This window comes from Octopus sinensis, linkage group LG8 (genome assembly GCF_006345805.1).
Source record: "Octopus sinensis linkage group LG8, ASM634580v1, whole genome shotgun sequence".
NCBI lineage: Eukaryota > Metazoa > Mollusca > Cephalopoda > Octopoda > Octopodidae > Octopus > Octopus sinensis.
In genome coordinates this window covers 104224895-104238790 of record NC_043004.1, presented here as the reverse complement: position 1 = coordinate 104238790, position 13896 = coordinate 104224895, and the positions used below count along the sequence as shown (strand labels likewise).

Sequence of the window (13896 nt, the reverse complement as noted above, 5' to 3'; positions counted from 1 at the left end):
ACAACCACGCGTGCATCTATAATAAAAGAACCAGTCGTCCAACGTGGGGATCGAACCCACGACCCCGAGATTAAGAGTCTCGTGCTCTACCGACTTAGCTAGGCGATGTATATCTATGTGTGTGTGTGCGTTTACACATTAACATATATACATGTGCAAATCTATCGTTCTGTGTGTGTGTGTTTATACGTACGTACGTACGTATGTATGTATGTATGTATGTATGATGTATGTATGTATGTGTGTGTGTATACACACACACACACACACATTCGTAATATATACAGATATATTATAGGTGTAGACATGACAATGCTGCCAAGTTCGCATGGTGTCATGTACTATACAAGTGAATTTGATAGAGGGAAACTGAATGGAAGCCCGTCGTATATTTGGAGATTATATATATATATATATATATATATAGATATATATTATATATATAGTGTTTTACTATTTATCTTTTATTAAACTTTTAATACTTTTGATATTTAAAAAAAAATTAATTAATTAATAAAATAATATATAAATATAAAAATATACATACATATATACATATATATATATATTTGTATATATATATAAAAGTTATAAGTTTAAATTATTTAAATAATTTTTTAATTTTTAACTTTTATATTTTTAAATTAATTTTATGTATTGACTTATGATTTTCACTGTTTGATTTGCCTAATAGTGGTTTTATCTCTAATTTAATATTATATATATATATATAATATATATATATATAATATATATATAATGAATGCGTGTGTGTAACATACACATTTATTTAAGTCATTTGTGAGTCAGTAACTTGAAGAGTTTAGTCGATCAAATATATCCCCAGCACTTATTATTTTAAGCTTGATCGGTTCCCGTTATCTAACCGCTACGTTACACTGTCACAAACAAACCAAAACTGGTTGTAAAATAGTGTGAAACAAATACACACACAGACTCTCTCTCACACACACATATCTTTTTATATTTAAATATCCTTATGTACACATACACACACACATTTACATATGTATTATTTACATCAACAAACACACACACACACACGTGTATGTTTGTGTCTTTTTATTTAGCTGTAACTCAAGGTCAGAGAGTTTCGTGGTTTGCACTTAAGCTAAACATGCATGTGTGTGTGCATATAAATAAATAGATAAAAAAATTACATATATATATATATTTATATATACATACAGTATGCATATATTCATACATATAAATATTACAAGCGCCCGCTAATATCGATAAGAACCCCACAGATGAACCCGAAAAGCACAGCATCTGAATTTTTTTGCAAACAAACTTTTTCAAAGATTGCATAAGGAATTGGTCTACGGGATCATAAGTCTGTTTTCCAAATCTTTATGTCATAGTTCATTTACCTGGCCGCAGAGCGTAAGTACCATATATATATATAAATCGTCTAGGAACGTTAGCCTTCGTATAGTTTGGCGTCTTATCCAGGAGCTAGTTTAACTCACATCTGCTCAATATTACGAAACAGGAGCTGCTGAAGTACTGATTCTAATTAAAATTTTTGATGTGATATGTGAATTTTACAACTTTACAACCATCAACAGAACACACTGTGCCCCTCGTAAGTGCGGGAACAAACATTTGCTTAGAAGGTGCAAACCCAGTTTTTCAGGAGGATCTTGAGAGCGTTTTCATTACTTGCCCCCACCAAAAATAATTAAATAAATAAAAATTCAGGAAGTGCGCTCGCACCCGCTGTACCCGAGTCTATGAACTTCTTTGCCACGAAACAATCTCATAACACCTACCCAACAACAAAACAATCTCATATCTACCCTATACCAACTACCCACCCGTCACAGAAACGTCACAACACCTGACAGCTATAGAAATCATTTCGCAATATCTACACAATCCTACTTCAAAAACAAACAACTATTAAATTGCAGAAAAAATTCCTCCACAGTAATTACTGTACATCTTTATTAATTCCGGCGTATTTTTTATGAAGTTTTAAGGAAAAACAAAATCAAGGTGATGTGACATTTATGCTTTCACCAAGGGCATTAGCGACAAAGGTGAGGCGGCGTCATTCACCTGGAATTGAAACCCGAGCCACGAGGATGGCTGGCCGGTAACTTACCTCAACATTATTCAATGAGGGAGCGTCTTTCTTTTTTTACGTGGTTACTTGACGTGTTAGAAATAGCAACCAAGTTCCTCTCAAATCACACCCTACTGTCATATCAAAATTACAGGACAGATTGCGCGGTGGTTACATATCCGAAATAAGAGGGGATTGTCTCAATGGCTGGTAAATACTCGTTAAGGGTGAGTGCTGGGGTTCAAACAACAATACACACAAAAAAACCTACCCAGTAATATAACAACAACAGCAACAACAACCACCGGCCGATGTATCGAGAACTCTCTCTCGTACCCATAGAATAAACAGATCCTCATGAAACAACGACGGTCCTCCCGACAAACAAACAGAACTAAAACGGCAAGTTTAGCAGCAGTGGGTAACAAACATTGAAGGGAACAGAAGAAATAGCAGTGGCGGCCGACGGAGACCTGTCCGTCTGTCTTTAGAAGAGACATGGTGCCAGGGAATGAACAGGAATGCCAACACATGGCTGCTAACTGTAGCCAGAGTGAAGGATATTAACGAGAGGCAGCTGTTGTCGACTTAAAGAAACTGAGTTTTCATACTTTAATGGAATAATTGTTAAGTGGTTGAATGTCGTTTTAGATCGAAGCTGAAGCGAAAGGTAGAGCAGACACTGCTGCCTTCTCTCTCTCTCTCTCTCTGTCTGTCTGTCTAACTCTTTATCCCCCTCTCTTTCTCACTCACTCATTTATTTACTTTAAACTGGGGTGGAAGGAGGACTACTACAAGTTGATAGCAAGTTGCGGTTCAGCGAGTACGTCTCTCGCACCTTGGCCAGCGAGACACCATGTGGAGAGGCTGATACTCCATATAAGGAAAACGTACTACGCAGTTACTTCGCCGACGTAGGACCACAACTTTTCCCATGGTCGTTGCATCTAAATGGTGCACGTTTAAAAAAAGCCCGCCAATCAGCGTCGACTACAGAACATAGTAAATGATGTCATCGTCAGCCAATCAGAAGCCTTCCTGGTGATGTCATTTTATTTTTAGCAGATGACTCATTCGAATAAAGGGCGTCAGAAGAAGTGTTTGGACTCAGATCACATTTTGAAATAGTATCGGAAGGATCGTGAAAATAAAACTGAAAATATCTCTACAGCTTCACGAACACTTCGAGAAAACTAAAGAGAGGACCATCTTTACATTTTATCGTCTTTCACTTCTACGGATTACATTATTACAGATTTCTCTGTCGCAAACTTCCGCGCTTATAATATAAATAAGGTTTGCTGGAAAGAAAAAAAATAAAGGCACAGAGATGGAACCGACGTTTTACCACGACGAGTGTCATCCAAGCAATGAGTCGCTTAAAAGACTTAAAAAGTCTATGACTCTGGACTTTACTCCAGGCGGTAGCAGTGCAAAATCCGCAAAACTTAATAACCCTCTTCAGTCACCCGATCTAAACCTTTTAAAACTAGCATCTCCGGAGTTGGAACGGATGATAATTCAGGCTAATGGAATGGTCACTACAACTCCAACACCAACACAAATTCTCTGTCCAAAATTCGTAACAGAAGAACAAGAAGCTTACGCTCGGGGATTTGTAGATGCCTTAGCCAAATTACACAAAAGCTATGGAGAAGATACTTTGTATAATTTACCAAATTTTCCTTACACACAAACGTCCAGCGAAAGTCTTAATACTCCAGGGAATTTAATGAACAGTATAACCGCTACCGATTCTACCCTCCTGAATGCCCGCGGGTCAACAAATACCCAGTCAAATCTCGTGTCCGCCCATCAGTCCATTTCTACTACCCTACCACCATCCAATCATTCTACAGTGAACACAAACGAAGAATCTGGTATAGTGAAACTTAAAGAGGAACCCCAAACAGTACCATGTTTAGGAAGTACACCTCCGCTCTCTCCTATTAATATGGAATCACAGGAGCGAATTAAATTAGAACGAAAGCGTGCCAGGAACCGAATCGCTGCCCGAAAGTGCCGGACGCGAAAGCTAGAGCGCATCGCGAGACTGGAAGATCGAGTTAAAGATCTGAAGGACCAGAATACAGAACTGTCCCAAATGACTACAACACTCAGGGATGACATTTGCAAACTTAAACAACAAATTATCGAACACGTAAATAATGGTTGTCGGATACTTCATACACATCCCCATTTAATAATCTAAATGTAAGAAACTTTACTGAAGAGAAAAAAAATGGAAAAAAAAATCAATGCTTACCTCCTGATTGGGAAACTAGTTATAAAATGCGCTTTTTTCTAAGAAGTATCCTAAACACAAACATCAGGATTCGTTTTAACCTTCCTTTCCTTTTTATGCAAAATATTTGGAGAAAAAAAAAGTATTAGACTCAAACTTGGATAAAACGATCCCTAAATGTATTTGTTGATACTGAGTGTTGATGGGAAAACTGAAGGGGGAAGTAGGTATTTTTGCCTTAACTTTAAATTTGTCTCAAGATCTTCCCTTATTTCTAAAAATTACTGCAAAAAAGAAAAAAAAAACATCCACAAAGAAAGTCAACAAAAGAAACAAAATTTACATTTTGCATTTAAGTTTAGGACTTTTTAACTGAAGCAAATTATTAACCACCAGCTTTTTATTTTGTATCCTGATTCGAGAATGGTGAGGTTTGCAGAAGAACCATGGAGCAGAGTGTTCCTTACATCCAGTAAGTGCTCTTATGAATTGATGGTACAAAACGTAATGAAACAAAACAGATCTTCTGATGTGATATTTTGCAGGTTGAAAACTTATACACTCCTGATCTTGACTGTGTAACACTGTTCCTCAACATTCATAGCTGTTGATCAGCTAATAATGTTGAAACAGTTCTAAAAAAGCCCAAAACGTTTTGTATACGAATCGCATTCATGAACTTGCTCTGTCTAACGACAAATTTTGTAAATTTTGATAAACTCTGTACATATTAACTCAAATGACAGGTGCTGCAACTATTATGATGCAAGACTACTGTACATAATTGGAGGTTTTAATCCATCTAATTTTTCTATTGGAAAAATTATATATTTATTACTTGTACAGACATTAAATTTTTCATTTAAATCGTATTCTTGTGTTGTGTACGTGTATATTTATTCGTTTTCTTGTATAGCAGCAGTAAATTTGCTGTTTTCTCTTCTTTTGTGGCTGTTGATGATAGGCTTATGGAAGGGAGGTAACTGCAATCTAAGATCGTTAAGCGTGTTTTCCTACAAATCCTCAACGAAACCCTTTAAAATGTATTTTCCTTCATTTTATTAATTATCGTTATTAACCCACAACAAAATGTATGAAACGAAACTAACCATCACATCCTTAACACCTTAGCGATCTTACATCGATCAAGCATTAATTTGTTTCCTTAAATTCCCATCTATGCCTACTGAATCCAATCCCAGTAGGGTCCACATAATTCTCTTTCCCTTTATTTCTGTTTGTGTATCTTCCTGTGTCTGTGTGTTCCTGTGTCTGTGTGTGTATATTTCCCCCACATGCATCTGCGCGCACACACATACATAGAATATGTATACCTACCTATCTAATCTGTAGCTTTGTCTGTTTTGGGATTGATCCCTTTTAAATGAAAACTAGGACTACCAGGACCAAAAATTATTATTTTCAAATTAAAAAAAAAAGAAAATGTTTCATATCGATACAGTATTAGTTAAAGTAGACCCATGCCTTGAAGTGTTTCTTTGAAGAATATATTACTCTCACCCGAAGAACAAATAATATGAAATGTGCTTTCAGAGATACATGTGTACTTGCTATACGAATAATATACCATAAACGTTTCTTTTTCATTTGCAGAATGCATTATATATATACATATATATATATATATATGTATATATATATAATGTGCGTATGAAATAACATTTACAGTTCTGTGATATGAAATATTCACACTAGATCTATCGTTTCCATTCATTTACATATATATCCTAGAATTAACTTGGTGTTTATTATTTATTAGGAAAGAAATCGCAACTATTTATTTTTAGCCATCAATATATCTCATCCACTTCTACTCATCCACCAGATTCGTGGTGGTCACATTCTGTATAAACAGAATATTTAGGATACAACATATTAGATTTCCAGTAATTCTGAAGAGAAAAAAATTTTTTGGGATCATCGACATTTCCCTTTCCTTTCAAGACAATTTCCATTTCATTCAATTCCTTAAATTATTCTGTTTATCAACTTCGTTTTAATTTTGAAATCATCCTTTTTTTTCCTTTTTATTTCCATCGCCATAAGAAATCCATCAATTATTTCGATAGGGCAGATATCTTATCATTTCCGTGTGCACTTTTCCTTTTTAATTTCCAGCATGGCATCATTATCATCTTATTTTCTTTTCGTCATTTGAATAGTTAAATGAAGAATCTCATTTGTTATGTTTCAGATCGAAAGTTTAATTGCAATTTTTATTACTATAGTAGTTGATGTGCGTTTAAGAAATTATTTTGAAAATTCCCTAATGAAATAGGGATTTCCTATAAAATGCTAAACACAAATCCCTTGTAGGCGTTGTGTGCCCCCTAGTTTTATTAGACTTCTAAGACTCAATGTCTATATAAGGAATCATAATAAAGAAAAATAATTGTATTTTCTTTAAATAACTATTAAACATAGTATTTTGTACTAATAATTGAAAATATAATATTTATTCAATCCAAATTGATAACTGAACTGTTAAGAGTCGTAGAAAACGCTTCAAATACGGATTTTAGCTTTTAATTTTCCATAAATATTGATACAAATATAACCTTGTTTTTAGTTAATTTTCCTATTTTATCGTGATTTGTTTTGAAAAAGATATGTACCATAAAAAGCAGAAAAGAATTTTTTATTTTAAATATAACTTAATTGAATCTATCATTTATTTATCATTTCATATCGTAAAAAAATTTAATATAAATATTCTGTTGTCTTTCCAATCGTGGAACATTCGATATTGTAGAAACTTGTATCAACTTGGTGAGAGATCTGATAAAATATTGATTTTTTTTTTTTTAATATAAACGCACAAGGTCCCAGAATGAAAGAAAATTCCATGAGACATTATTATCGATGCTTTCCTTGAGATTGTATAGGCAACGAAAACGAAGGGGAAAATAGCTTCACCACAAGTCAAAACTAAGGGTCGGGTACCAAACACTTTAAAATCCATTTTCAAATTAAATGTGGGTGGGTGGGTGGCGAAAGCTAGTTTATTTTTTTCATACAGGCAAGGACTCCATCCAAAGTGATTCCTATCTCGCTTCACTGCTTCTCATATCAAACTCCCTAAACAAGGAAGAGAAAATCTAGACAACATAGTGTATGTATGTATGTATGTATGTGTGTGTGTGTGTATATATATATATATATATATATACAGGGTGTCCCAAAAAAATGTATACACACCTTTAATAATTGTAAATTTGTTATTCTTTGTAAGCCTAGTACTTATTCTATCGTTCTATTTTGCCGAACCACTATGTGTATACATTTTTTTGGGACACCCTGTATATATATATATGAGAAAAGCGATGGCTGGTCATCATTTGAACGTAGGTCTGCTCGATCAGGAGCTGGACAACAACCACAAACCCATTCATCCTGAATACATGTTACAAGCAAAGCACGCGCGCGCGCACTTGCCTCCATCCAAACACACTTGATTCCGACATACACGCAGACAATGTTATCAAACAAACTATTCCCTACACACACGTTTACACACTAGCATATACACACACACACACACGTTGTTCCCATCCAGTGCTTTACATATCATCTCTGAACCTTCCTCTTTCTCTCTCTCTCCAACATCAATATTTACCATCACCTTCAGCTATCACTTATTGACTCTGTGCCAAGTTCCCCCTTGTTGAGTCCGTAAGGTTTATTTGATCGTGAGAGGAAAGGACAAGGAAGTCAATCAGACCCCAATATCTCGTTTTTAAATAAATATTTAATTAGAATGTTCGTGTAGGCGCAGCTATTATTGTATATTTAAATGTATCTACACACACACACAGTCTGCAACGGTGAGTGTAGATATATTTATTATGTCTATGGCTCTACACATTTCGGGATCCCGTTTTTTTTGTTTCATTATTCCCTGACATTTCGAAATTTTTATTATAAACCGTATTAAATGAGATACCATAAAAATCCTGCTTAGTTAGATGTGTGGATGTATAACAATACACACAGACACATATTTATATATATTGGCACACAAGTACGTGTTTGGATTCTGGTTATTTTCTTTTCCTTGTCTTTGACTCTCATTACCAAAGGCATCCGTGTAGAAACTTTATATCTTGATAATCTTCCGTTGGAGAAACCGATCCTGGCGGTTTTATATTGATTAAATCGTTTCCTTCCATCCTTTGCTTCACATCAAAGTTCTTAACCAAAAGACAAACCAAGATCATGGCAAATAAAAGAGAAACACTTTATAAATTCAGGTTAAATCACAAGGAATTGTGTATTTATAGAGGAACATATTCATACGGAAATGAAAAAAAGAACTACATAAATAAACATTTATTTAAAATGCTGTCTGTAAAGCTAATTAACTACTCAGCTCTGAGTAATTAATTAGTTGATCGCACAGGTTGCTACCAAATTCAAAAGTTGGTTTTCATACAATTTATTATTCATTGAAATAACATCGATCCAGAAAGTTGAACTTACCTTCTTTAATAATCAACTTCTATCCCGTAAAATATTCCAATCATCGAGGAAGGAAAATTTATTTAATTTACTTTCTTGAATCTAAAAAAAACCGTTTCGACTTCTTTGGGAGGAAAAAGAGTGATGTGAGAGTTACGGTAACCCAGAAGAGTAATAATCTCAGACTACGGAAGCTTGTACTACCCAGTCTAAACTTCTCTAAATAGTTAATATTTGGAATTAAAACATCAAATTAGGTATTATTTATGAGTAAAGTATTAAAAATATATATATAATATACTAATATTCATATTGAAATAACTCATAATGTTAGAAAATCCCTGAGATGCTGAAATTTACAAGATTTTTAAAGGGTATATTTTGTTTTGTATCATCTATTATAACTTCATCTGAATCTACGATGCCTTTCAGGAATAATAAAAATATTTGACTGTTACTTTAGTTAAATGCCAAATTGACCTCTGCCGGATTTGTATTTGGTAATAAGTCCGTAACTAAATTACCTCAAGTGTTTTGTCTGACGCTTAAACGATTCTAATATAATTTGCAAACCAATGGGGCGATACAAACTCAATCCTAGTTATCCTCACAGGTGTTCTTAGCTGCTCTTCATTGACGGTTCCTTCAAGTTTAGCAATCCTCTCTTTTACTTCAGAAATGTTATGTTTTAATCTTATCAGATGGATAACTATTGTACGTTGCAGCCTTTTAGCAATCATTGTCTTAAAATACTGCTTTATTTGTCAATGGTACAGAGGAACGCTGATGCACACACACACAAGATTGTTTCTTTGAACAGGGTGCAACACATTAACAAGCCGTTACCACTTTTGCATTACAGCCGAAGCGCCTGCTGGTCCCAAGTTATGTACAAGACGTTTGAGCCAATGTTGGAGAGTACAATCCTGCATTGGTTGCTTCGTCATTCAAATACCGATGCATATGTGCTTTCATACTTGTCAACTGTCAGCGATATGTTGTGTTTATACCAACATTCTAAAAATATATCTAATTATCATTTGACTCTAACCAGTTCTTAACTACGGAAAAATCTTCGTTAATTTAAAATGAAGTTTCTCTGACCTTGCTCTATATATGTAAATATCTACACTTTTTTCTGTAACTTTTCTTAGCAATGTTATGGGGCGGTACCCAATGTCGGTTGATGCAAAATTAGGATTTGAAACACGAAATTAGAGGGACGGAATGTGGCGAATTAAAAATAGGATCCTAGACGTTAACAATAAAATAAAGTTTAATTTAAGAAAGTAAAGTTTTAAAATTCAAAGTCTAATATCTAAAAAAATTCCTGAATTAATACTATTACTTAAAATTTCTTTTAAATCAAAGTTACTTTGAATTTCCTTGAACGCAAGAGAACATATCTCCATTTTTACTTTTAGAATTAACCGTAGTTACAAGTTAACTTTCTACAACTTGGAATCAGTTCATTTCAATGCAATTAAAGCTGTTTGATGGATGTTAGTATGTCTCATGCTACATAACATTTCGTTTCCCACAAATTTATTTTGATTTCAAATCGCGTTGGTGTTGATAAAATAAGTACAAATACTAATATTATATTGGTCTAATTTAATTAACTGTACACTTCGATTAAAATATAGCTTGTGCTGTATCCCTTCGGCAACATCAAATAATTCCGTCCAGATTTGTCTTTAATTGCACTTCGGCATTTTGGAGTAACACAACTTTTCCCACCCATTTTTTTTTTTTTTGTTTTTCGGAACATGCATAGATGTTGATCGATCAACGTTTTCATAAAACCAGTTGGGTAACGTGGATATTGAAACAAAACAAAAGAAAAATACCAAACAATTTAAATATGATGTTTGTTTTATTGAAATGCTAAGTAATTTGGTGACTGTTTGTTAAATGTATATAATAAGAAAGAGGGAAAGCTACTAAGATGGTTTTGCATCAAGAGTGCAGACCACCGGCTTGCTGCTCCTGTGTTGCAAACGGGCTTGATCAACTCCGGGTGGGTCAATTGAGCCACGAGGTCTGATATTGAAGGAACCAAGCCTTCGAAACTTCACTGATGTTGCATCCGGAGCAACCGTGGTTTATATATATATATATATATATGTATAATCTTATATCTTTATTTGTTTCATTCATTGGGCTGCGGCCATGCTGGGGTCTGCGCCTTAAACATTTCAGTCAAACATCACTCCCGGTGGCAATTTTTCTTTTTAGATCTGGTACCATTTCTCTCTTTTTCTTATTGACGAACCGCTCAGTTACGAGGTTGTAAACAAACTGACATCGGTTTTCAAACGGGTCAAACACAAGCATGATACTACTTAAGAACAGTGGTCCCGGTGCGCGCATCCGCACCAGCTAGTCATGACTAGTCGATCCTTTGTGTTTTATTTACTTTGCTAGGTAGACGTAGGATCAACTAGTTACGACTAGCTAGCGCGAGTGCGCGCACCGGGACCACTGTTCTTAAGTAGTACCCACAAACATACAAACATAGTATATATATATATTCGGCCATCAAATCCACTTACAAGGCTTGGTCAGCCCAGAGCTTTTGGAAAAGACACTTGGTACCATGCAGTGGGACTGAACCCGGAACCATTGGCTTGGGAAGCAAACATCCACGCCTGCGCTAGTGCACGCTTTATTTTATTGCCTTAGCTGCGGCAACAATTAGTTTATCATATTTCTTTATATATGTCTGTGTGCGTGTGCACGCGCGCGATCTTTGTGTTTAGATCTCCATTTTCACATTCGTCAATAAACAGCTAAATATGAATTTGGTCGGTGGCCAGCTATGGAGCGGGGCCGGGGTAGTTATTCTGACATTTAATTAAGATACGTTCATGTTATTGGGCCATCGTATAGAGAAAAGCAAAATGAATACGTTTAAGTTGGATCCTTGTATGTACGATCAGGAACTTATAGTAGAAAAAAGAAAAAAACCCCGCTGAAATAAGATCTAGAGACAGAGACGGCTAAGAACTAGTGATCGTAGATAAGTTGAAATATAAAGATTTGGAATGAAAATTGCGTATTATATTCGACGAATGTTTATTGCATTGGATTGGTGATAATTTACAGGGTGGAATGTAAAACCGATATCAATGATGAAGGGAAAATCTGATAAACGGACTAATTTTCAGAAGGTTCCCCCTCACTTTAAGTAAGTATTTGGTACTATATATAGCCTCAGGCCCACCGACGCCTTGTGAATGGATTTGGTAGGCGAAAACTGTGTGGAAACCCGTCTTCTGTGTCTTTGTGTTTATTCCACCCATCCACCCACCTCTTGATAACCGATGCTGGTTTGTTTACGTCTTCATAATTTAATGGTTCGGTAAAAGAGAGCGATAGAATAAGTACCAGACTTAATGGGATTGACTTGTTCGACGAAAACCCATCAAGGCTGTGCCTCAGCACGGATCACAGTACAATAACTGAATCAAATAAAAAAAAAGGTAAAGCTTAGAAATGTGGTTTGTTGAATGTTAACAGGGCCAACGTCTGACTGAAGATTTGTGTCTGTCAGAATGAGTTGAAGAAATTCACAAAATCGACAGCTTCTCGTTTTTTTGTTTTTTTTTTCTTTTGTAATCTTGGGATTTTTTCAGTATACTCTTTACTCTCTTTTACTTGGTTCAGTCATTTGACTGCGGCCATGCTGGAACACTGCCTTTAGTCGAGCAAATCGACCCCAGCACTTATTCTTTGTAAGCTTAGTACTTATTCTATCGGTCTCTTTTGCCGAACCGCTAAGTTACGGGGACGTAAACACACCAGCATCGGTTGTCAAGCGGTGTTGGAGGGACAAACACACATACAGACAGATAGATAGATAGATAGATAGAAAATGGGACAAGAACGCAAAACATCCAGATAGACGATACAAAAAACTCGGACGGGTCATTCAAAGCCTTTAATCTTCAGTAAAGAACCGGATCATCCTCGCAATTTCGGCTGATTAATCTTAATATATACGACGGGCCACTTTCAGTTTCCATCTACCAAATCCACTCATAAGGCTTTGGTCGGCCCGAGGCCATAGTAAGGTGCCACGCAGTGGGACTGAACCCGGTAAACAAGCTACTTACCACATAGCCACTCCTACACCTAGTATTTTTATTTGGTTGAAAAATCATTAGACTGTCGCCATGCTATACTTTGAAGAATAGCAGATGAAGGAATCGGTCTCAGTACTTAGTTTGTGTTTTTTTTAGGCCTGTTAGCGGTTCGTCTCACCGAAATATCAGGTGATACACGTGAGGGTGCTTGGCTGTTTCAACGCCTTAGTCACGCCACTGCCCATGGCAATACCACGAAAGTGTTGGCTCCTTTCGATAAGTTCCATTATTACTTATGGTTGGCGACCGATTGATGCACTTAGTGTTTCTTTAGGAACCGATTCTAATAGTTCTATATTCATTAAATTGTTCCTTAGTGTTAAATAAATGTCACCTCTTGCCTGACGGTGACATTCATTAACAACTATCTCGTGATAGCAAGGAGAAAGTAACACACACACACATACAGGGATGGCCATAAGTTGCTTTACTCATTTCTTTATTTTTATTATTAGAAATGGGAAAAGTGACTTATGGCCATCCCTGTATACATACATACATCAGTTGATCCTGTCACCTCTTATCACATACGAACTTCTCCACTGGACTTTCTACCCTTTACAGATTCTCTTTTGGACATTTTACCCTCCAGCTGTACCTCTCCTACCTATGGATCACTGTGGACTCTTACTATATATATATATAATATATATATATATATATATATTATACACACATACACACACATATATGTATGTATATATATATGTATGTATGTATGTACATATATATATATGTATATAATGTACTGTTCCATGACAGAAAATTCAAAACAAAAAGTACTCCATCTGGTGAAAGATGAATATTATTTATTTAAAGGGTGCCTGAAGAATATGTTTGAGTATTTTTCAACATATGAAACTATTAGTAGTGCTTAAATACATGCATTGTGCACTTTAAATAAATAATATATGTGTATGGATGTGTAT

At 35.3% G+C, this 13896-nt stretch overlaps 2 protein-coding genes, 1 long non-coding RNA gene and 1 other non-coding gene across 6 annotated transcripts in view; 2 read left to right on the top strand and 2 right to left on the bottom strand.

Moving 5' to 3' along the window:
• Positions 1–9022, bottom strand: part of LOC115214888 (mutS protein homolog 5-like) — a 281559-nt gene extending 272537 nt beyond the window's left edge. The window contains exon 1 of one of the 3 annotated variants that reach the window (XM_036505640.1): positions 8841–9022. The gene's annotated coding sequence lies outside the window, so the exon portion shown is untranslated. The remainder of the gene's footprint in view (positions 1–8840) is intronic. The other 2 variants (XM_036505639.1, XM_029783919.2) reach the window with 2 other exon arrangements.
• Positions 1–13896, top strand: part of LOC118764656 — a 32425-nt gene that overhangs the window by 3646 nt on the left and 14883 nt on the right. The window lies entirely within an intron of this gene.
• On the bottom strand, positions 36–104 carry Trnak-cuu. Its single transcript has one exon. It is a non-coding gene; the product is annotated as a tRNA-Lys (tRNA).
• Positions 3167–5212, top strand: LOC115214910 (transcription factor AP-1). Its single transcript, XM_029783969.2, has one exon. The coding sequence runs from the start codon at positions 3426–3428 to the stop codon at positions 4305–4307; it is 882 nt and encodes a 293-aa protein (XP_029639829.1). The 5' UTR covers positions 3167–3425; the 3' UTR covers positions 4308–5212.

Excerpts from the sequence above, each read along its gene's own strand:
- LOC115214910 (XM_029783969.2), top strand. The coding sequence starts at position 3,426 with ATGGAACCGACGTTTTACCACGACGAGTGTCATCCAAGCAATGAGTCG.